The sequence below is a fragment of the Copidosoma floridanum genome, unplaced genomic scaffold (genome assembly GCF_036245765.1).
Source record: "Copidosoma floridanum isolate Cflo_tuat_1 unplaced genomic scaffold, Cflo_Japanese_pri ptg000002l, whole genome shotgun sequence".
NCBI lineage: Eukaryota > Metazoa > Arthropoda > Insecta > Hymenoptera > Encyrtidae > Copidosoma > Copidosoma floridanum.
The window spans coordinates 2,446,945-2,470,021 of NW_028321879.1; the positions used below are offsets into that span (position 1 = coordinate 2,446,945).

A 23,077-nucleotide genomic window follows, 5' to 3' on the forward strand; every position below is an offset into this window, starting at 1 on the left:
TATTAAATTGGCCCATAACAAACAAATACAACCAAACAAACAAAAAAAAAACACAAAAAAAAATAACCAAGCGAATAAAACAAAATGCAGTCGGGAAAAATTGATAACGTTGTAGGTGAGGCGGTGGACCGCTTAGCAGACGCGGAGGTCGTAACAGACGACAGTTTATGGTTACAATTTTGCCACGATCCCGAAGCGGTCAAAGAGTTAGAAGAGTCGAACAAAAGAACAAAAGACTTAATTGAAAAAATTTTTAAGGGCATGAAGACGGTCGTACTAAGAGATAAAAAAAAAAGAGGGCCCTAAGCAAATAATTGGAGGAAACGAAGCCTCAGAATCATATATAGAGCCCCTGCGTAGTGATGATAGTGGAGAGGAAGGGGATGAGTCAGATAGAGGGCCCGCTAGGAATCAGCTTGGAAATTGGAGAAGGGAGACAGAGTTGCCCCAGAGATGGCCAGAAAGGGAGGGGGGAGAAAATGAAAGAGAATTCCACAATAGAGATAGAAGGAAAGCTAGACCGATGCGGGAGTTCGAAAATTTTAAAAATAACCAGGAGAGGTGGGAGCAAACAACAGGTGGATCTACACACAGATCGCCGCATCACCGGGAGTATGAAAGGAATATAAATTACTCAATTAAAGAATTGAGCACAATAATCCCAACAATACCAATATTTACAGGGGACCCAATAAATTTGTTGGCGTTCACAAGGGTAGTAAGGGCAATAGGCCGACAGGTGGACGACAGAGACGTCCTATATTTTTTGGCAACACTATCCAGCAGGCTAAAAGGTCGAGCGGCAGCACATTTACATGATAGAATCACACAGTTTGAGTCTATTGAAGAATTTCTCGAGGAGGTTACGGAAAGGTACGGGGCCATCAGTAGCACAGAGACAGTTATGGCAAAAATTAGGTCGGAACGACAAAGGGATAGGGAATCTGTAGAAGAATACTCAGATCGCATGCAAAAATTGTTTAACAGGGCTATGGGGCTTCAAGAAGCAAACCTTGAAGTTTCTGAAATGTTAAGGCAGGAATTTAAGAAAAATATTCAAAAAGAAGTAGTGACCCAATATATATTAGGCCTTTATCCCCCGTACAACCACGAAGTTTCTATGCATAGGCCCATAACGCTAACAAAGGCCATTACATTGGCATTGAAAGTCGAGGATATGATGGCTATGAAATCACCTCGAGTAGACAGCAATAACTATGAGAGATGGGAAAAAGAATTTAACAAAAAGGAAGATGACGTAAACAAGTGTAACTATTGTGGCCGAATTGGGCACAAAGTAGAAGAGTGTCGTTCATTGTGGCACGACATAGAAAAGGGGCTGCTGGTGAAGAAAGGTCGCGGTGAGGAGACCAGAACACCGTACTATACAAGGTACCAGGATAGGGGTGAAGGAAAAAATCAGGAGAGAAATTCAAAAATTGATGGATTTGGATATAATAGAACCGTCAACGTCCCCATATAACTCGAATATATGGATAGTGCCTAAACCGCCAGGACAAAACGGCGAGAAAAGGTGGCGACTGGTCACAGATTTCAAACAGCTGAACGAAATAACTGTTGGAAGCTGTTACCCACTACCCTTTCAAAGCGACATATTGGAGCACTTAGCGGCCGCTAAGTACATCACAGTAGTTGATTTGAAGAGTGGATTCCACCAGATTAAAATTCAAGAAGAGGACGCGCATAAAACTGCATTCTCGAGACCCGACGGACACTATCAATATAAACGTATGCCAATGGGGTGCTCAGAGTCACCAAATAAATTCCTGAGGGCGATAACGTTAGCTCTAGCCGATCTACAAGGGCGAGAAATTGAAGTATACATGGATGACATCATGGTGTTCGCAGCAACTCTCGAAGAACATGAAAAACGCTTTAAAAAATTGATAGAAAGACTGGCAAAAGCAAACATGACCATAGAGCCAAAAAATGTCAATTTTTAAAGAAGGAAGCAAAAGTCCTTGGTCACGTGGTTGGAAATGGTAAGATAAAGACGGACCCGAAGAAGATCGAAGCCGCAAAAGAATATCCAAGACCGTCAAATACAAGGAAAATTAAGCAGTTTCTTGGATTCGCGGGATATTACAGGAAATTCATAAAAGATTATGCAAAGATAGCGCGACCACTCTCTACAATGACAAAGAAGAATACGGAGTTTAAATGGGGCGAAAAAGAGGAGGAGGCCTTTAAAAAACTAGTGGATGCGCTATGTTCGGAACCTGTATTAACAGCACCGGACTTAAGTAAACCGTTCATTGTTACAACAGATGCGTCGGATTATGCCATTGGAGCAATCCTTAGTCAGGGAGAGATAGGTAAGGATAGACCATGTGAATATGCGTCACGGTGCCTCAAGGGTAGTGAACTTAGATATCCAACGTATGATAAGGAGTTGCTAGCAGTAGTTTTTGCAAAGGAACAGTTTAGACCTTATCTGTATGGCAGGAAGTTCACGGTAGTTACGGATCACGAGCCGTTGAAACATTTTAACACGTCCAAAAAACCCGACATTCAGTTCAACAGATTAAAGGCAGAGTTGCGTGGTTACGATTTCGATATAATTTATCGCCCAGGTATCTCAAACAACGCACCAGATGCTCTTTCAAGAAATCCAGTCGTAAAAGAGGGCGAAAAGAACCCAGAACTACCACGAATAGAACTGTATCAAATGGCAGATGAACAAGAGAAGGAAGAGGGTGTAGTAAGTGATGGCCCACCAGCGCGTATGTTCAAAATTAGGGCAAAATCAAAAATACGGATCGACGGTAAGTTAAAGAAGGTAGTAGTGGAATCAGACTCAGGTTCATCACATAAAAAACCCAGGAAGAAAAAGACTGAAGTGGAATTGTGTTCGGAAGAAGTTGAGGAAAAACAACAAACTGAAGAGAAAATCTTATCGCAGGGGCCACTAAAGAATAAATTAGAGCACATGAAGAAAGAGAAGGGCTGGATAAAAGGGGTACAAAAAACGAGCACACCTTATGTCATCATAGACCACCAAACAAGGCAAAAGCAAAGGAAGAAAAGACAAAGGCAGCTCGACACTCTAAACAGAATTAGACAGAATTTTTCTGTCACTCCTGTAAAAAACACACAGACTGAAGAAAATATAATAGTGAATTGGGAAAAAAGACCAGAAATTAAATACAATAATTTGGAGGAAATTGAAATAGGCTTGAACGGATCAGAGCATGGGAAAGAGAGAGACGACAGTAGGGAGAGAAGCTCAAAAAGTCGTAGCACTTCGGAGGATCGAACGTCCGGGGAAGAAAAAAAATCAGAAAATCCACGACGAGAAAGGCAAAAAGAGTCTAACTATTTTGCAAAAAAGGATCCAAAAAAACTTAACGACCTTACCAGCATGTTACAAAAAAAGACAGATAGACTCAAAAAAAAAGTTTTTGTCGACATCAGAGAAAGAGAGGTAGAGGGAAAACCAGGAGTCAGAATAGATGTATGGGAGGTAGAAGATAGCAGCAGGGATTCAAGTAAAAAAGGTGATCGAAACAAAGAAAAAGAGGGAACCGTAAGTACGGAAGATAAAAGTGAGGAAGAGAAAAGTGAAGGCAAGACCAGCAGCGAAGGAGCAAATCTTTCGTGGGATAATCAGGGAGAAAGGCTATCCTTAAATCATGGTGAGACGTCTGGGGCGTTCGATAATTTGAATGATGAAGAATCAAGCAAAAACAACCAATTGATTTCAAACGATGCACTTAATGAGCAAAAACGTGGATCAGACGGAAATTGTGCAGAGCCATGGAAAGAGTGGGATTTATTAGATGTAAAGGGCGATGGTAATTGCTTGTTTTATAGTCTTATTGTACTGTTCGATCTAGACTTAACAGCAAAGCAGCTAAGAAAAATCTTACTGCATTCTGAACATATTAAAAACTGCGTCGACCCGGAAAACACTAAGAGAATTTTGAGGAAGGATTACGAGTTTGGGGATGGAGAGTGCATTTTTGTCTTTTCTCAGGAGTTCAAAAAGAACATATGTGTGCACTACGTAAATGGAGATGGACGTCCAATGTGTCATCACTACACAGGAATAAAAGGAGATGAATATGAGCACATGCGGTATGAGCCGGAGCACTATCAGGCGCTCTGCGAAAAAGGACAAAAACGCTATAAATCAATGGATGAATTATACAAAAATTCAAATGATAAAGACAGTAAGATAGTACGAGGGGCGAGACGAGCAACATTGAGGAAAAGGAATGAAAACAAGTTCCCATATACGAGACAGAAAATCAAGGGTAGAGTTGATAAGAAAACAAAGGAAGACAACAAAACAGATCACGAGACGAGTGATGAGTCAGATTCTGGATCAAAAGAAAAACGAATAACAAAGAAGCGCGATCCGCCACCACCTCCACCGGAACCACCGGATGAGCCTAGCCCCATAGCGGAACAAGAAACACCAAAAATATCAGATGACGACGTAAACAATGAAAGTCACGAAAAAGAAGTTAGCGATAATGAAAATGGAAAGGAGTTACTTAATGCGAACATGGTGGCAGGTGATAATGCCGAAAGCACAGATGATGGCGAATTCAATATAAGTATACCAGGTTTAGATAGGTACAGAGCTTGCCGGACACGACTACCAGTACAAAAACCACCCTGGAAGCCAGAGGAAGATAAGGATATACCACCATTCCAAAGGCTTAAGAAAATAAATGAACACCCATTTAGATACATTGACAACTTAGCCTTCTGTACAATAACAGAAAATATACCGGACACAGAAGCCATAGACGCGCTTCACGAGAAAGGTTATATAAATCCAACAGCCATGAATAAAGAAAATAGGAGGGTTGGAGAGGTCTTCCTATCTAGAGCAAGAAAAGTATCAGTAATGCAGTTATACGTGAAAGAGCACTTTGACAGTGCGGGATTAAAATCGGATATTAAGAAATGCATATCGTCTTTAAAACAGCTCATGTTGTTTAACAAGTTGACGTCAGTAGGTATTATACGAGATCTAGCAATACTAAGCGTATCACAGTGGGACTATTTCGCAGAGCAATTTGAAAACACCTTCGAAAACACAAAAATATCGGCAGTGTTGTACTTGAATAATTGAGTAGTACCACCAGTGGAGCAACGATTTGATGTACTCAAAGAATACCACGAGTCATCGGTAGGATGACTCGTGGTATTCTTACAACCAGACTTACAACAAAATTGCGAAAGACTATTACTGGCGAAATATGCGACCGGACGTACGCCAGTTCGTGATAGGTTGTGAATCATGCCAATCTAAAAAACTTGTTAGAGTAAGAACAAAACAGGCTCTAGTCGTAACAGATACACCAGCTAGGCCATTTGAAAAAATATCAATTGATTTTTATGGCCCGATAAACAAACCATCGGCTCATGGCAATAGTCACATATTGTCAATTCAGGACTGGCTCACGAAATATATAATTCTTGTACCAGTAAAGAGAGCCACGGTGTTAGAAACAGCAAAAGCACTTTTAAACAGAGTAATTGCATACTTTGGCGCCCCAGAGAAAATGCTGTCAGACAGAGGGGCACATTTCCAAAACAAACTGTTGGAAGAGTTCGCAAGGGTATTTAAAATAGACAAAATGGGAACAACAGCCTTCCATCCACAGAGTAACGGCGCAATAGAACAATTGCATCATACATTAACGGAATATTTAAAGGCGTACGTAAATGAAGATGACTTTTGGGACGATCATTTGGGCATGTGTATGTGCGCTTACAATTCGACAAAACACTCAGCAACGGGGATAGCGCCTCAAGAAGTATTGCTGGGCTACCCAGCCAGAATTCCATCTCGCTTCAAGAAAACAATGAATGAACAAACGTATGATGAATATGTAGAAGACGTAATAAAAACAATGACGCGGCTAAGGACAATAGCAGCCATGAATCAAGTTCAGGCGAAGTACAGGTCCAAATATTATTACGACAAAAAATTGAACACAAGATTTTTCATGGAAGGGGAAATGGTCTATGTTCTTAAAGAGCCGAGAAAGAAATATGAGGATCACTACGAAGGACCATACGAAATCGTAGGAATAAATTACAAAAACCACAATATAAAACTGAAACGTGGCAATGAAATAAGAATTACACACGTGGACAAAATCAAGAAAGCATGCGTTATAAAAACCCAATTATTAGATAATAGGGAACTTAGAGAATAAAGCAGGATAACAAAAACAAATCGCATAGAGTAAGAAGCAAAAAAAAAAAAAAAAAAAAAAAAAAAAAAACGAGATATCAGAAACAACAAGACCAAAATAGTATACTTCTCTCGTAAGCGTGGCCTTCAGACGACTTACGAGATCAGCAATCAAAACGGTATGAACAAAAAAAAATACAAATCTTGGGTTTCAGGGCTGGAACCATGCCGGATCTTTTGGATTTTTAAAATGGGGGGTCCAATAATACTTAAAGGTTTAAGAATGATTACAGGCGGACGGGAGAGGAATCGCGGAAACACCAACTCAGTACTACAAGACTTGTCAACCCAGAGGGCCATGGTTAATGCACGAGAGGTACAAGTGCTACTGGGCGAGCGGGTAGGATCAGAAGGCAGAAGACTACCAGCTCAGTTAACAACCAATCCGCGATGATCACTGAGATCGACGATGAAATAAAAAAGTTTATACATAAGATGTGTACAGATTTAAAAAAAAAATATATATATAAATAAATAAAAATAAAAATAAAAAGAATAATTAAATAAATAATAAATATACAAAAGTAATATAAAGAGAGCAGCGCAAACAAGAACAATTATGTATACACAAATAATTCACAGACAACATAACACAAATATACTCGCACACACGAACAGTATGGCCATCGAGGACGATGACCGCGTGGCCTCGGACGTGTGACGTACAGTATCTGTAACTTTTGTAAGTTCGCGCACAAGACTCACCTCTCACGGCGCATGAGCAGTAGATACAGAGTATGATGATCACCTTTCGGCGGCGGGCCCGAGCGTTATCAGCTCTCCCGCTCTCTCTCTCCGATCAGCCTCCGAACCTAACGCCACGCACGCGACTGCTCTCGCCTTGAGACTCTAATAAACGAACATATACTTTCTTCCACGTGTATTCAATCCCCTTACACCCCGAAACTCCACAATTCCCACGTAACAGATGTAACTATTTTACCCATTATTATACTTTATATAATACTCGAGGTAATGTGTGTAACAAGTAGATCAGCAGCAATAATTTGCCTTTCCAAAGTACGCCATCTTTGACAACCACCTAACTAAAAAAAAGTATACATCAACGCCTCGTACGAAAACCAGTCCAATTCAGATTTTTTCATGTTATTTTAAATGGAAAAATCTGAACTGGGCTGGTTTTCGTCCGAAGCGTCGACATGTTTTTATCGTTCGTATTACGTTCATAATGAAACGATGTATTAATTAATCAATTTGCAATCTGGGTCAAACTATGAAGACAATTTTTGGCTTTCTCAGAAAAATTTTGCACCGGTAAAAATTTAAATTAAGTTTTCTTAATAGTTCGTTTACAATATCTTATACAGTGTTAAAGTTAACAAAAATACGATCTTGGAAAAATTTTTTTGTTTTATTTCATTATGCGTTATTTATTTCTTTTGATATGTTGTTTGAATATAGTCAATTTTTCGCCAGGGCTTAACTTTTTTTTTTTTTTTTTTTTTTAATAATACTGAAAAAATTTCACCAAAAACTAGAATCTTGTTTTTAAACACACAAAAGTTATCAATTTATTTTTTTTTAATTAGAATTTTAAACCGTAGGAAGTATCACAACGTACGTAAATAGTGAAGTAGATTTATTTTCAGATGATATTCAGAGTATTTCAGATCCCCATAAAAACGACAAAGTTTTTTTTTTTTTTTGGTGCTACATACCTTGTGTATGGCAGTTTTAGTATAATACTGTACAGTACTCGCACTTTAACAAAATAAAACTAAGTTATGTTGACTTTTGCCCTAACATTTTTATATACTTTCGACATAGCAAGGCATTAATCTATTTGATGTGAGGTTTACACGAAGTACCAGCCAAAAGTCAATATTACTTAGTTTCATTTTGTTAAAGTACGAGTACTGAAAAGTATTATACATAAACTGCACCATACACAATGTATGTTGCAACAAAAAAAAAAAAAAAAAAACTTTACCGTTTTTAAACTTTGATTTCAGAACTTTTCAAGGCTACATATTCATTACGAAGAATACTATTCATTGCCAGTGTGTAAAGGCTTCAGAAATTCCTTACAAAATATTAACTTAACACATCAAACTTACCTAATCTTTTTTGTTTTGTGAAAAGGTATTTTTATGGGGATATCATAACTTTTTAGGAAAATACTATTTTTTAAATTTTTATTTTAAAAAACTTGATGACATTAGGTATCTCTCATATTAGAAAGTACTGGATAGAAACAAAGTCTGAACATTATAACTACGGTGATTTACAATGGTTTCACTAAATTTCTAATTAAAGTTGCTCATATAAAGATGTTGTGAATGTATGAATGTATGCAGAGGTTAATTTGTACTAATAGTTCATAAATTTATCGAACAAAATAAATTTTCTTACAAAATACAGTATATGATTCATGGAGTCATGAGTTCATGGAATCAAAACATTCTAAATTATAGTTTTACAAAAACTAAGTAATTTTCACAATAAATAATTAGTTATTATGAAAATGCGTACGAAAATCGTAAAAGCAATGTACACGTTATTTTAAAATTTGTTTTTATTAAATGATTTCTTATTTAACTATTACTTACAACATTGATTAGTAACGAACGATTATAAACTATCCAAATCGCTGAGTTAAATGAGGCTTAGGTTTATAGCTTGTTATTCAGGGCACTCCAGAAAATAATTAGAGTTTCCTGCCTTATCGATCAGATTATGTTGATGATACTACAGCTGTGTTACACGATTGATGGTAGGCAGCTGTTTTATTAAACAATACGTAAATCAGTAAAATTCTTGATTGCATCTTTGATTCATGGCATACGGTTAAAAAGATTGAAAAATAAAGTTATATTTTAATCATCTGTCAGCTTATTTTTCACCTTGAGCTCTAAATTATGTCATCAAATGTGGGTTTAATTAATTATAAGAAACAGCAAACTTTAGTGGTAATACTTTTTTCCAATAACATTGTTACTAAAAAATTATTTAATTTATTGCTGACAATTAATTAATTAACTAGAAATTTTACTTCAGATACTGAAATTAAGGTGTTTACGTTTAAGGCGCACAAAATTCAGGGTTAGAATAATAGGACGTTGATGTATTCAAGATATTAAAATTTTTATTCATCATTTAAAATTTGCCGCCAAGTAAGTCTTCTAACAATGCCACGTCTCGTGAGTCTTGTCTAGCTTTGTTTAATGGCAGTGGGTAACACATACATATACACGACTTCGATTTGCCACATATATTTCATTATTTGTATTATTAATTATTAATGGGACGATTTTAGATTCTACCTCGAATTTTTTTATGAGAGAGTCGTCTACCTGCCCTCCCCCTCTTCTGAGGCATTGTTATTTTCTACTATTATCTGCAAATCTGCTTGCTACGGTAGAAGACATTATACCAGTATCCTATTTATGATATCCTAGTGATTAGGTCATGTAAAAAACACCGCCTAGTTATCCGGGAGTAAATGACGGATCAGAGTCTCGAAGATCCCGAGCTGGCAAACAAGCGCTCTACCATTTAGCCACTAAAAACTCCCAGTGCTGCACGCTATCTGCTGTGACATTATTGAAAATATCCGTAGCTAATATTACACTGTTAGTAGCTCCGATCAATATTAAGAACACGCCAATAACAATTATACACAAAAAAAATTTGGCTTGCGGCTAACGTAATAATAAGACCACTTTTCGTAAAGGCAGAGCCAGGAAAAATTTTGGAAATGAATTTGAGCATTTCGAGATACACATGTTTCGTTTTCGTTGTTCTAACAATTTTTTGACCAATCTTTTCGGTAAAGCTGTGGAGTATGATTAAGGAGACTAAATTAAACCAAAGTACATTAGGCATAACGGCAAAATACTTACTTTTCGATATTTGAAAATTGCACAGGCACATCTATTTTTAACATGGTGGCAGTCCGTGGTTTGAGTTGCCTGTTTTGTTCTTGTTTTTTGACTTTTCACATGTCTCTTTGGAGTTATAAGTGAGAGTGCAAAATTAAAAAATGCATAAAAAATATGTGAAGTATTAAAAAGATTAGTATAAAACGTGTACAGTGATATGTTCCACATGTATTTTAGTGAAAAACTTATTGAGATGCAAAAGGATTAAAAGGCTTGATGAGAGAGAAAGTTCAGCACGTGTTTATTAGAAAGAAGTGTGTTGTGTAGTTCATTCTTTTAAAAAATAAAAATTTCGGTGTTCGATTAGTCATAAGATTCGTGCGCGCAAATTGACAAAAGAATGTAAAGAAAAGACGATCGGAATGTATGAAAAAATCTCCGGCTTTTTGTGCATACAACTTCACTTCTCGCGAAACTCTCTCTCTGATCGCACGTCGCTTTAACCTCCGTGTTTAACCCTAAAAAAGAAAATTGAGATCGACTACAAGCTTGCGTCAATCGTGACCAAACATCGTCTCCCAGCAAGGCATTAACGATATTTTGTGGCAACGAAAAAAGCGGTCCTGCCTGGCCAGCAGACCCGAAAAAGCCGAGCTCCTTGCTCGCAATCTTGTTCACGTTAAATTAATCTAAGCGACAGATTTATCGCAACCATAGTTCCTGACAAGGTACAATTATTATTTTAAACACCACAAACTTACACAAATATTAATTTACTTGAGTATATTTTGTTATTCTCATCCATGATTTACTAATGTACAACCCTTTGACATAATAAATCAGGTTTTTACCGAAAGGCTTTTTCCTGCAATAAGCTTCTTTCATTTTATACTATCTTGTTTTACATACTCAAAAATCATCCCTTAACTAAATTTAGAGAGCGACTCTTGACCCCTGGGGTCTTACTCTCTACATGGCATTTCATTTTTAATTTGAAAACAGCTGTGCATTCTTCGTTACAAAGTGTAAATGCGATGTTCGAGCATATGTAAATGGAAAATATACAAGGAAAAGAAAGAACTCAACAGGTTGAAAATGAGAAAATCTTAAAAGAGATAAACAGTGCAAATTTTAAGTTAAAAAAGGAAGACAAACACTACGTGGGAAGGAGTTTTTAGAAAATTTTTAAAAACGTGCAGTGTATATTAAAAGTAGTCGAAAGCAAAAAAGAAGAAGACAAGATGGCGGACGATATTAAATTTATGTTACCAATTTTTGATGGTAGTAATTATATTTTGTGGAGAAAGAGAATATCGATGTATTTACGGTTGAAAAATGTGAAGATGTAATTAAGCAAGAAACAAGAAATCAAAACGAAACAGAATCAGCTTGGAAAGAAAAAGGTTTGAAAGCGATGAATTACATATGTAGTGCATTAACTGTAGATCAATTTGAATTGAAACATAAGAAAACAAACTCGTATAATGTTGTTAAAAAATTAGATAAATTATACTTAAGAGAATCAACAGCATTGCAAATAAGTGTGAGAAATAAATTAGATAAAATCAAATTCAGTGATTTTGAAAAATCTAGTGACTTTTTTTAGTGAATTTGGAAAGATAGTAATTGAATTGAAAAATATTGGAGCAACGGTTAATGAAAAGGAAAAGGTTAATTATTTACTAAGAACATTACCTCCCACATTGGAACATAATGGTGATTTAATAGACATTTTGAAAGAAGTTTAACAAACAGTTGAATATGTTAAAAACAAAATTAAAATATACGAGATAAAAGATCAAACATACAAAAAAAATATAATAGTGAAAATTCAAGTGTGTTCAAAGTGGAAAAGAAAAAAAAAAAAACTGTTATAAGTGTGGTAAACCAGGACATTTTTAAAATCAATGTTATAATAACCACTATAATCAACGACAAAACGTGTAAAGAGAATCGTGGACTGGTGTTTTAAATGTAAACAGAGGAAGAAGTAATCAACAGCAAGGGGCGGACGAGGTCAGTTCGGCAACCAACAGTAGCAAAACTTTCACAACAATAACAGAGGCCATGGCAGAGCACAGCGTGGTGGTGGCAGATATCAATAGTGGCAGAATCAACATTGGCAACAACAACATTATCAAGATAACAGTGCTAATCATGGTAGATGCGATAGCAAAAATCAAAGTACAAACAAAGACTTATTTTATATAACTTCAGATGACAATGTAAGTATTTATGAGAATCAGAATCTTACCGATTGCGAAGCGAATAAATGTAGTAATGAAACTGAATAGATTTTGGATAGTGGTTGTACTGATCATATTATTAATAACTTAAATTATTTTTCCGAATGCATAAATTTACAAAATCCAATCAATGTTAAAATAGGCGATGGAAAAATTTTAAAAGCTACAAAAATAGAAAATATAAAACTATTATTCAAACTAAATAAAAAGATTAAAGAAGTCCATATGAAAACGTTTACTATGTTGAAAAAATGGATAAAAATCTAATGAGTGTGGGTAAAAAAAAAATATAATAAAATTATTATACAAAATAACACTGCAAAAATATTTAATGAAAAGAATGAATTGCTTACTACAGCATATAAAATGAGTGATATATACAAGACTTTCAGCATAGTAGATAAAAAATACTGGCATACGATGTAACATGTAATGTGAGTCAAAAAGAAAAATATCATAGAATACTAGGCCTTGTTAATTTTGATTATTTAAATATTTTGTGTGCAGAAAAGTTAGTTGAAGGTCTGTCTAATAATTGAGAGAATGATTATTTGAAACGTGACACTTGTATTAAAAATAAAATGCATAATATTAAATTTCATAATGATAGACGTATAGCAAATGATGTCTTAGAAATCTTACATATGGATTTGAATGCGCCTCATAGAGATAGTTATAATGAAGATAAATATTTTTTAATTGTTGTTGAGGATTACAGTAAAATTGGTAAAGCATACATAATGAAGTTTAAAATAAACAATCAAGTAGATTATATAAATAAATTAGAAAACTTGACACGGACAAGAGTAAAAAGGTTGAGATGTGATACTGGGAAAGAATTCCTAAACATAAGTATTTATGAATTTGCAAAGCATGAAGGTATTATAATAGATCCATGCCCTCCATATGTGCATGAGTTAAGTGGAACTGCAGAAAGATACAATCGATCAGTAATGGATACAGCAAGGTGTCTGTTATCTGACGCAAAACTAAATAAAAAATTTTAGCCAGAAGTAGTAAAATCGGCAGTTTACTTGAAAAACAGAGCCTTAGCAAATACTTTTGAAAGGAAAACTCCATATAAAATTATGATGGGAGTTAAGCCAAACTTAAACAAAAAAAAATTGTATGGAAGTAAAATATTTGTAAGAGTGCCAGAGGTTAAACGAAATAATAAATAGGATAAAAAAGCAGAAGTAAGAATATTAGTAGGGTATGAAAGTGTTGGTTATAGAGTACTCATAAATAATAAAATTATAATTGCTAGACATGTTGATATTGTAGAGGAGGATGTTAAATTAGTAGGTTTTAATTGTGAAGAAAATGAAATTTTTTACAGTAAAGAAAATGATAATCATGATAGTAGCGATAATGATTCGGTTTTTGATAAAAATATTTAAACTAAAAAGAGTAATGTAACTACAAATAAAAATAATAGTACGATAAGAATGTCTAGTAGAACGCGTAAAGAACCAAAAAGGTATAAACCAGAAAATTATGCAACATGTTTTTACGTAAATTATGTTAGTGCAAACACTCCGCAAAATTATAATGAAGCAATAAGCGATAAAGAGTGTGTAAATTGGAAAGAATCCATGGACAAGGAAATGAATTGCATTATCAAAAATAAAACTTATGAATTAGTAGATAGACCAGAAGATAAGAAGATTAATGGGTGTATACCAAAAAATCAGATAATAGATGTAAAGCTAGATTAGTTGTAATAGGTTTTTAGAAAAAAAGAAAAAATTGACGACATATATTCACCTGTAGCAAAAACACTAACTCTTAAAATTTTATTGGCTTATTGTTTACAAAATAATCTAATTATTAATCAAATGGATATAGAATCAGCTTTTTTGAATGGGAATGTAAAATGTAAAGAGTATGTTAAATAACCAGAAGGTTATATTGATGGAACAGGCAGAGTATGCAGGTTAAAAAAACCATTACATGGTTAGAGAGAGAGCCTTCGAGCATGGTATGAGTGTTTGGATACATATTTAAAAAGTTTAAATTTCAAAAGAAGCGAGAATAATTATTATTTGTATTATATACATGATGGATATAATTCATTTTATGTAATTATTTTTGTGGATGATTTATTGGTATTTAGTAAATGTCGAAATAAAATTAAAAAAACTAAAAGGGTATTAACAAATAAATTTAAGATGAAACACATAGGTGATGTTAATACATGTCTTGGTATCAATATTGATTACGATCATAAAAGTGGTATAATGACATTAGATCAGGAAAAATATATAGAATCTTAAACAGAAAAGTATGATGTAATGAACGCAAAATTATATGAAACTCCAATGGAACAAAACTTAAGGGGGCTCCTACGACTACTGCTGAGGTCAAAGACAAACAAAAAATAAAGTTTTGTTTTTCAATAAACAAATGTGTCTGAAAATCATTATGATATTTTTAATAACGTATGAAGTGGGAAAAATGATATTTATGTGTGTAGTTTAACTTTGTACGAAAAATTAATTATTGTTTTGACCAGTCTTAGTGCATACGAGGGTACACCACCAGACCAGACCACCTGTGTTGGTGTAGTATAGCGATGTAATATATAGGTACATGGTATATATATGTCGTGAACAAGTACGTCTGCTACCCACGTGACCTCCTGACCTCCCGGACACTATTTATTTATTTCCATCACAAATATCTTGCTAAAATGGTCCTTTATCCACAATTTTTAATACAACATATTACAGAGGAAGACTTCATCTACAAAACGTATATATTCAGTCTGCTGGGACTTTTAATTTAGGTTTATTATAAACGAAAACAAATTGTTTTTCACGCTGCCCCATAGGAACACGTGCTAGTAGTTACAACTTTGAGCTCGGATTTCTCAAAATTTTGACCCATTCGAAATATAATTTAGACCACCATTAAAGTCAGTAGACTTTTATTTACAAGAAATAATATATCTCTGTTTGAGGACTTTCGCGAAGGAGCCCCCTTAAAATGTGAGCCCGCACGGTCAACATCTGAATTTATAACTACAGACATATGATAGGAGCACTTCTATATATACGCTTAGGAACAAGACCACATATCAATAGCGTAAACTATTAAAGTAGATTTCAAAACTGTTCAAATCAAACTTATTACAAATATGCAATAAGAATTTTTAAATATCCGTATTTAACAAAAGATATTAAGTTAACGTACGGAAGAAATTTCAAAGTAGATATCTTGACTTGTTCTTTGGATGCAGACTGGGCGAGTGATGCAGTTGATAGAAAATCAACTACTGGTAACATTGTAAAGCTGTTTAATAATGTAATTTATTGAAAATCTAAGAAACAAGGAAGTGTAACAAAATCTTCGACAGCAGCTGAATATGAGGCGTTGTCTGAAAGCGTAAGCAAAATCTTATGAATAAGAAAAATATTGAAAGATTTCTTAATTATTTTTAATGAACAAATAAATGTTTTTAAAGATCACTCTGGTGCGCTTAGTACTGCTAAACTTTGGTAACTGTACGAAAAACTCGAAATATTTCAAAACACATTTTCACTTTGTAAACGAGAATTTTTCAAACGGTATACTTAGTATAGTTAAAGTGAATTCAGAAAATGATGAAGCAAACATTTCTACTAAGGCATTAGGGAGGATTAAATTTTTCAAGTTTAGAAAGGATTGAAGATTGACTTAAAATGAAAACATAATTAGTTAAAATTTGCTAAGGCATCGAGCATGCGTAGAAGCTCTCGAGTTCTGTGATTGATACATGTTTGATGATGATACATATATTCAGTGTATAGATAACCGTTGCTGAAGAAAAATGCCTCAGGGAGTATTAATATTAATAAATTTAAGCCTATTATAGAAAATGTTATAAAGTGTTTATTTTCCCAGGCGCACTTATTTTTAACAAAAATAATTGAATGCAAAATCGTGGAAAACTATAGAAATTGCTATAGAAATTTTTTTTAGGCGGAAAAAATAAGAACTTTGATTTTCTTGACAAAGTGTAATTCGGCTGAAGGACTTTCGGTAAAATTAAGATTTTTATAAATAAAACACTACTTTATCCACTCAAGATTGACAACGTAACCTCCAAAAATTTTCTTGATTTAACTCAATAAAGGTCAGATTTTGGATTTTGTTTCCAAAATCAATAACTCTTTAAGGAAATAAGATACCTTAATGTTTTTTCTTAATTGCAGATAATTGAACGCAAAATAGTGGAAAACTATAGAAATTGCTGTAGAAAATTTTTGTATGCTGGAAAACTTATAAGAACTTTGATGTAGTGTAATTCGGCATTGCGATTTTCGGTAAAATTAGGATTTTTTTAAATAAAATACTACTTTATCCATGTTATCACGCATCCTCGTCAAATATTAGGCAAAAATATGTTTTTACCGTTACAATCTCGCTTACGATTGTCAACATAATCTCGAAATATTTTGTCGAGTTATCTTAATATACAGTCCATGTAATTATTTTGTGTTGTTTAGGATACGAGGATATTCTGATATGTTATTTTGTTCTGCATCTCCATCCACAATTATAGTTATCTCAATGTTTTGAGAAAGGAAAATCAATAACTTTAAAATTATTAAAAATTAATGGCATTATAGCGTTTTACGACTGGTAATTATGATGCAAGGGTAACCGTTTACATTACCTAAATTATATTGCTATCTTTGCTGAATAATTAATGCAAAATTATTTAACCATAACCTTATAATCACCACATATTACCCTGAAATTCGAATTTTTTAAATTTACCGTATGATTATCACTAATGAATAATTAAAAAAAAAAAAAAAAACAATGTTAGTCTCATATCGTGCACTAAACTTTATTTATCCTGAATCATTTATAAAACAGTGGTACTTTACTTTACTTTTGAATTTTAAGAATCGGTTGAATTTTTTTTTTTTCAATAATAAAAAAAATCCATTATTGATACGTACATTTAATAAACATCTCATCATACAAAATAAACACTGAAGCGCTTTGTTGACAAAAACGAAATTTTTAACAATTATATAACTGTTGTTCTTATTTAACTGTTCACATATATTCAACTGTTGTCTTTACTCAGAGAAGACAGCAATATAGTTCAGGGATCAAAAACAGTTTTCTTTGTATCATGCTTACCAGTCGTAAAAAACTATAATGCCACCAAATTTAAGTAATTTTAAGGTTACAGACCGTTATTTCTCAAAACTTTGACATAACTATAATTAGAGATGCAGACCAATGGAATACATTAGAATATTCCTGTATCTGTGAAACCGTAAAAAATCTCATCCGCTATGTATTAAGTTGACTTGAGAAAATATTTTGAGGTTATGTTGACAATCGTCAGTGTAAAGATATACTTTTGTCTCAAGTTTTCCACTATTCTGCATTCAATTATCTTCAATTTAAAAAAGAAAAAACATTTACATATCTTATTTCTTAAAAGAGTTATTGATAATTCACAAATTTATCAATTTAATGCACTGAATAAATTGCATTTTACTTGACATTTGTCAAAAGAAATGACTGTCACTGCTTTACAAGGGTGCAGAGTTTTTAAAATAATGCTGGTCAGTTTTTTGCAGAATTGTTGTACAACACAAACAAATAATGCAAGAATTGATGTTACTCAAAATGTTAATTAAGGGATAAAGTATGCAGCAGATTTTGTTGTAATAAGGTATGTTTGCTTTTTTCATTCGTCTAACACACCCGTCATTTTCATGATAGAATCAGAACAAATAAAAAAATGAGGCAAAATTACAGACAACTCTAAGGTATTTAATGTTTTGGCTGACCAATCATGATACAATAAGTATAATACAACATTATTATGTACGACAATTATAGATTAAAATTGAATTGCCATTTAGAAATAGTAAATTTACTTTTATTTACCTTTGTAATGGACTCGAAGATTATTCTGAGATAGACCTATGTAGTTATATTTGTCTTTTGGACTCCATGACTTTGGCAAAGGAGTTTCTTCTTCATTAACAATAGGATAAAGTAATTTTAGCCGATCTTGTGATTGATTTAAGTCATTCTTTATTAAATCTAAATCCGAACAATGCTTGTGTATATGTAGAGCAGTCATAATTTATTTTTTTCAACAAAAACTAAAAGTGATAATCAAACGATTGCTTTTAACATTCGATCTTTGAGTAAAAATTATGATAGAAATCTTTAGAAGAAAACACGTTCTAATTATTATTTGAAGCATCTGTTTTGGATTACGTTTTGATGTTAATTGAACTTGTCATAACAGACATTAATTAATATAAACCTTAAGTTTGAATTGATAATCACGACTATCATGATTGTTTCTTCACTTAATAATACAGTATCAATGCGTAAGGCAGTTCATGGGTTTTAGGTTTTAGATAATCAGAAATAAAATATCGTAAACATAAAAAATAGTCATGTAATCTATGTCCGTAAAAGCAGACGGGACTGAGGGGTGTTATGTCAGTTCACTCATAGACCAAGACCAGAAGCCCAAGAGTAGTCAAAATTTCAAACCAGTCGCAATTATCACCACAATTGGAAAATCTTCTAATTCGTAGAATACCAGAATAGTTTTGACACATTTCATTCTGATAAAAAGAGTTATTTTGTTATTTGCTGTTTATGTGGGCATCTTAGTGAGTTGAATGTTAAAAAATTGATTTTATAAGCCAGCCGCAACCGGTATCACCTATATGTTAGGAAATATGTTTGTTACAAATGCGCTATTTAATTAAGGATTACAATATATAAATTATCCAAAAATTGACCTCAATAAAAAAAAATACCACATATACGCAAAGCCAGCCACAATTTCGTCTATTAGGGCACCGTTCGCCACGACGGTCAAAAGTTTCATGCAAAACGCTGTCTTCAGGCCGTATCTACAGTGGATCGAGAGACAGTGCGGCAGATATAGTCTGGCGGTGCCGATTAGTTCCGCCCATGTACATGTAAAAAGAAATGAAAAAAAAAAAAAATACAAAAAGTAATGAAATAAAATATGAAAAAATAATGAAATGAAATATGAAACAAAATAAAACGAGAAATTAAAAAAGAAACAAACCAGGGGGTATAAATAGGTCATGGGACCCACGGTAGGAACGAAGTTCTATAAACATGACATAAGTATAAAGACAGACAATTTTTCAGGTAACAAGGGGGTCGCCAGACCTATAGGAAGAACGAAGCTCTATAAAAATAAGTACTGCATTCATGTACTTCACTAAAATTAAAACTTAAAAAACGAATAAAAAAAATAAGAAAAATTAGTTCAGTACTCACGATAATTGAACTTCGTGAGTATTGTATATTTCTCGTTATATTTTTTTTCATATTTCATTTCATTATTTTTTCATATTGTATTTCATTACTTATTTGTATTTTTTTTTTTTTCATTTCTTGTTTTATTTTTTTTCATATTTCATTTCATTATTTTTTTATATTTCATTTCATTACTTTTCATTTTGTTGCAAAATTTTTTTTTTCTTTTTTTGTTTTTTTTTTCATTTCTTCTTTTATTTTTTTTTCATATTTTATTATTTTTTCATATTCAATTTTATTACTTTTTTTATCATTTTTTTGCATTTCCTTTAATTCAATTTTTTTTTATTTATCTATTTAATCTTTTTTTTTTCATTCCTTTTTTTATTTCATTTTTTTTCATTCTATTAAATTTATTCACGTCATTATTTCGTTTATTTTATATAAAATTCGTATTTCATTTCATTAATTTTTTTTTTTATTTTTTTTTCTCAGTAATTTTTTTGCAATTGTATAGCAAATCAATACAATTTTTGTTATATTTTTATATGATTACTTAATAACATTTTGCCATTATTTGTTCATAAAATTCAAAATGAGCGCCATTAAAAACCATAAAAATGATATGTAACTCGAAATATATATATATAATGATCTTACATAATTTATTTATGGTTGATTTTAATAATTTACTATATTTATATGATTATGTGACATTGTAACATAATTTGTGAGTCGAATTCGAAATAAGCCCCTTTAATAATCACGTTCTTCAACCCTATTGTATGTGTTCATTTTAATAATTTATTTATTTATTATATAATTTATTTATAACAGTAATTATTAGCATTTTTTTAATGCAAAAAAAACATCAGGTTTGAAAAAAATCGGTTGGTATTTTATACATCAAATGCATAAATTACTGATATTTAACATTTAATTACGCACCTCATTCGATTTAATCTACGTAATCATATTTATGCTAATTTAATTTTTTGTTTTTTTTTAAATTTTTTATTAAAAAAAAAATTTTTTTTTCAGAACCAAGAGACTTCTAGTAAGCGATTTCCGTTTTGTGAAAATCTGTCGTTTTTAAAATAAGCCCCCAAGCACGCTTCTTAAGAAATAATTAAATAAACAATTGATCATTAGTTGAATGTATTATCAGTGAATGAATATAAAAATGAAATATTATAGTTACGAACCACATGATAAGTACAAGAAACTGAGTATCTGTAGTCGGCAGCGCTCGTAGCAGAGTGGGTAAGGTACCTTGACCTCATATGCATGAGGTGGAGGGTTCAAATCTCTTTATTGGAAAGTGTTTTTTTTTTTTTTTTTTTTTAGAATTGTAAAAGAAAAAAATTGAAAGTCAAATAAAAATTATTGTGGAAAAATAAAATTAAAATTCGGTTAAATATGATTTGTGGGTGAGGTGAAGTGTATAAACTGTTGGTGACAGGGACGGGGTAAGGGGGGGAAACTTGAGAGGAAGGACTTCCGGTAGGCCACTTCCGTTTTATAAAATCTGTCGGTTTTAAAATACCAGTCTCCCGAGTATGCGACATCAAGAACTGCGTTCTAAAAATAGACTGCTCATTCTTGTGTACGGGGCTGAAGCACAAGTAGAAAGAGACACAACATGGAACGTGTACATCTGTCTCTCGCACGTTGCCAACGGTTGGAAGTTGGAAGGTTGCGTCAGCTAGCCTTGGTTTACTGACATTACTGACCCCACCGTTGGCAACGTGCAAGAGAGACATATATACACGTTCGATGTTGTGTCTCTTTCTACCTGTGCTTCAGCGCCGCACATAAGAACGAGCAGCCTATTTTTTAAACGTCTATGGTTCCACGATTTTCAGCACCTCCGACTATTTTCCAGTGTATAGATAAACAGTTCTGTGCCTTCAGAGGTCTTCAGTTCAGACTTCAGAGCAGCGATGGGATATAGTTCCGGCCAGATTTGGGAATTCTCTAGGACCCAACCTCTCTGACGTGGGAAATCACTAGATCAAAAAAAAATTAGTACCAAAGGTGACGCGCGAGATTCAAATAAGGTCCAATAACACAAGCATCCATCACCTAATGACCCGGGGCGCTTACTGTCCACTCTGTTAAATAAATAATTATTAGTAAATAACACAAGCGCCTATCACCTGATGACCCAGGGCGCTTACTGGCCACTCTTTTAAATAAATAATTATTAATAAATAACACAAGCGCCTATCACCTGATGACCCAGGGCGCTTACTGGCCACTCTTTTAAATAAATAATTATTAATAACACAAGCGCCTATCACCTAATGACCCGGGGCGCGTACTGGCCACTCTGTTAAATAAATAATTATTAATAAATAACACAAGCGCCTATCACCTATTGACCCGGGGCGCCTACTGGCCACTCTGTTAAATAAATAATTATTAATAACACAAGCGCCTATCACCTATTGACCCGGGGCGCTTACTGGCCACTCTTTTAAATAAATAATTATTAATAAATAACACAAGCGCCTATCACCTGATGACCCAGGGCGCTTACTGGCCACTCTTTTAAATAAATAATTATTAATAACACAAGCGCCTATCACCTAATAACCCGGGGCGCTTACTGGCCACTCTGTTAAATAAATAATTATTAATAAATAACACAAGCGCCTATCACCTATTGACCCGGGGCGCCTACTGGCCACTCTGTTAAATAAATAATTATTAATAACACAAGCGCCTATCACCTATTGACCCGGGGCGCTTACTGGCCACTCTTTTAAATAAATAATTATTAATAAATAACACAAGCGCCTATCACCTGATGACCCAGGGCGCTTACTGGCCACTCTTTTAAATAAATAATTATTAATAACACAAGCGCCTATCACCTAATGACCCGGGGCGCTTACTGGCCACTCTGTTAAATAAATAATTATTAATAAATAACACCAGCGCCTATCACCGTATTACCTGGGGCGCTAATTGCAAATCTAGTAAATAAATAATTTATCATAAGTATGTCAAGCACCTTCTTTCTGAGGATCCCGGACACTTGTTTGCAACACTATTAAATGATAAAAAGTTGATCGATAACATATTAATTATATCACAATTTTGATTGCCTATTTAGTACGATAAAGATCTTTTTAATTGGCGCTCTTGTAATTACTTGATAATTTATTATTCAATAGTAGCTAGTAAGCGCCCCGGGTCATTAGGTGATAGGCGCTTGTGTTATTAATAATTATTTATTTAAAAGAGTGGCCAGTAAGCGCCCCGGGTCATCAGGTGATAGGCGCTTGTGTTATTTACTAATAATAATTTATTTAACAGAGTTGCCAGTAAGCGCCCCGGGTCAAAAGGTGATAGGCGCTGGTGTTATTAATAATTATTTATATAAAAGAGTGGCTAGTAGGCGCCCTGGGTCAATAGGTGATAGGCGCTTGTGTTATTTATTAATAATTATTTATTTAAAAGAGTGGCTAGTA

The 23,077-nt window shown here is 33.6% G+C and overlaps 1 protein-coding gene across 1 annotated transcript in view; it reads right to left on the bottom strand.

Annotated features, from left to right (window-relative positions):
- Positions 1–18,887, bottom strand: part of RanBPM (Ran-binding protein M) — a 683,537-nt gene extending 664,650 nt beyond the window's left edge. Inside the window, exon 1 of the mRNA XM_089595272.1 lies at positions 18,228–18,887. Coding sequence (XP_089451398.1) covers positions 18,228–18,426 — 199 coding nt within the window. The 5' untranslated portion in view covers positions 18,427–18,887. The remainder of the gene's footprint in view (positions 1–18,227) is intronic.
- Between the last annotated feature and the right edge of the window lie 4,190 nt (positions 18,888–23,077).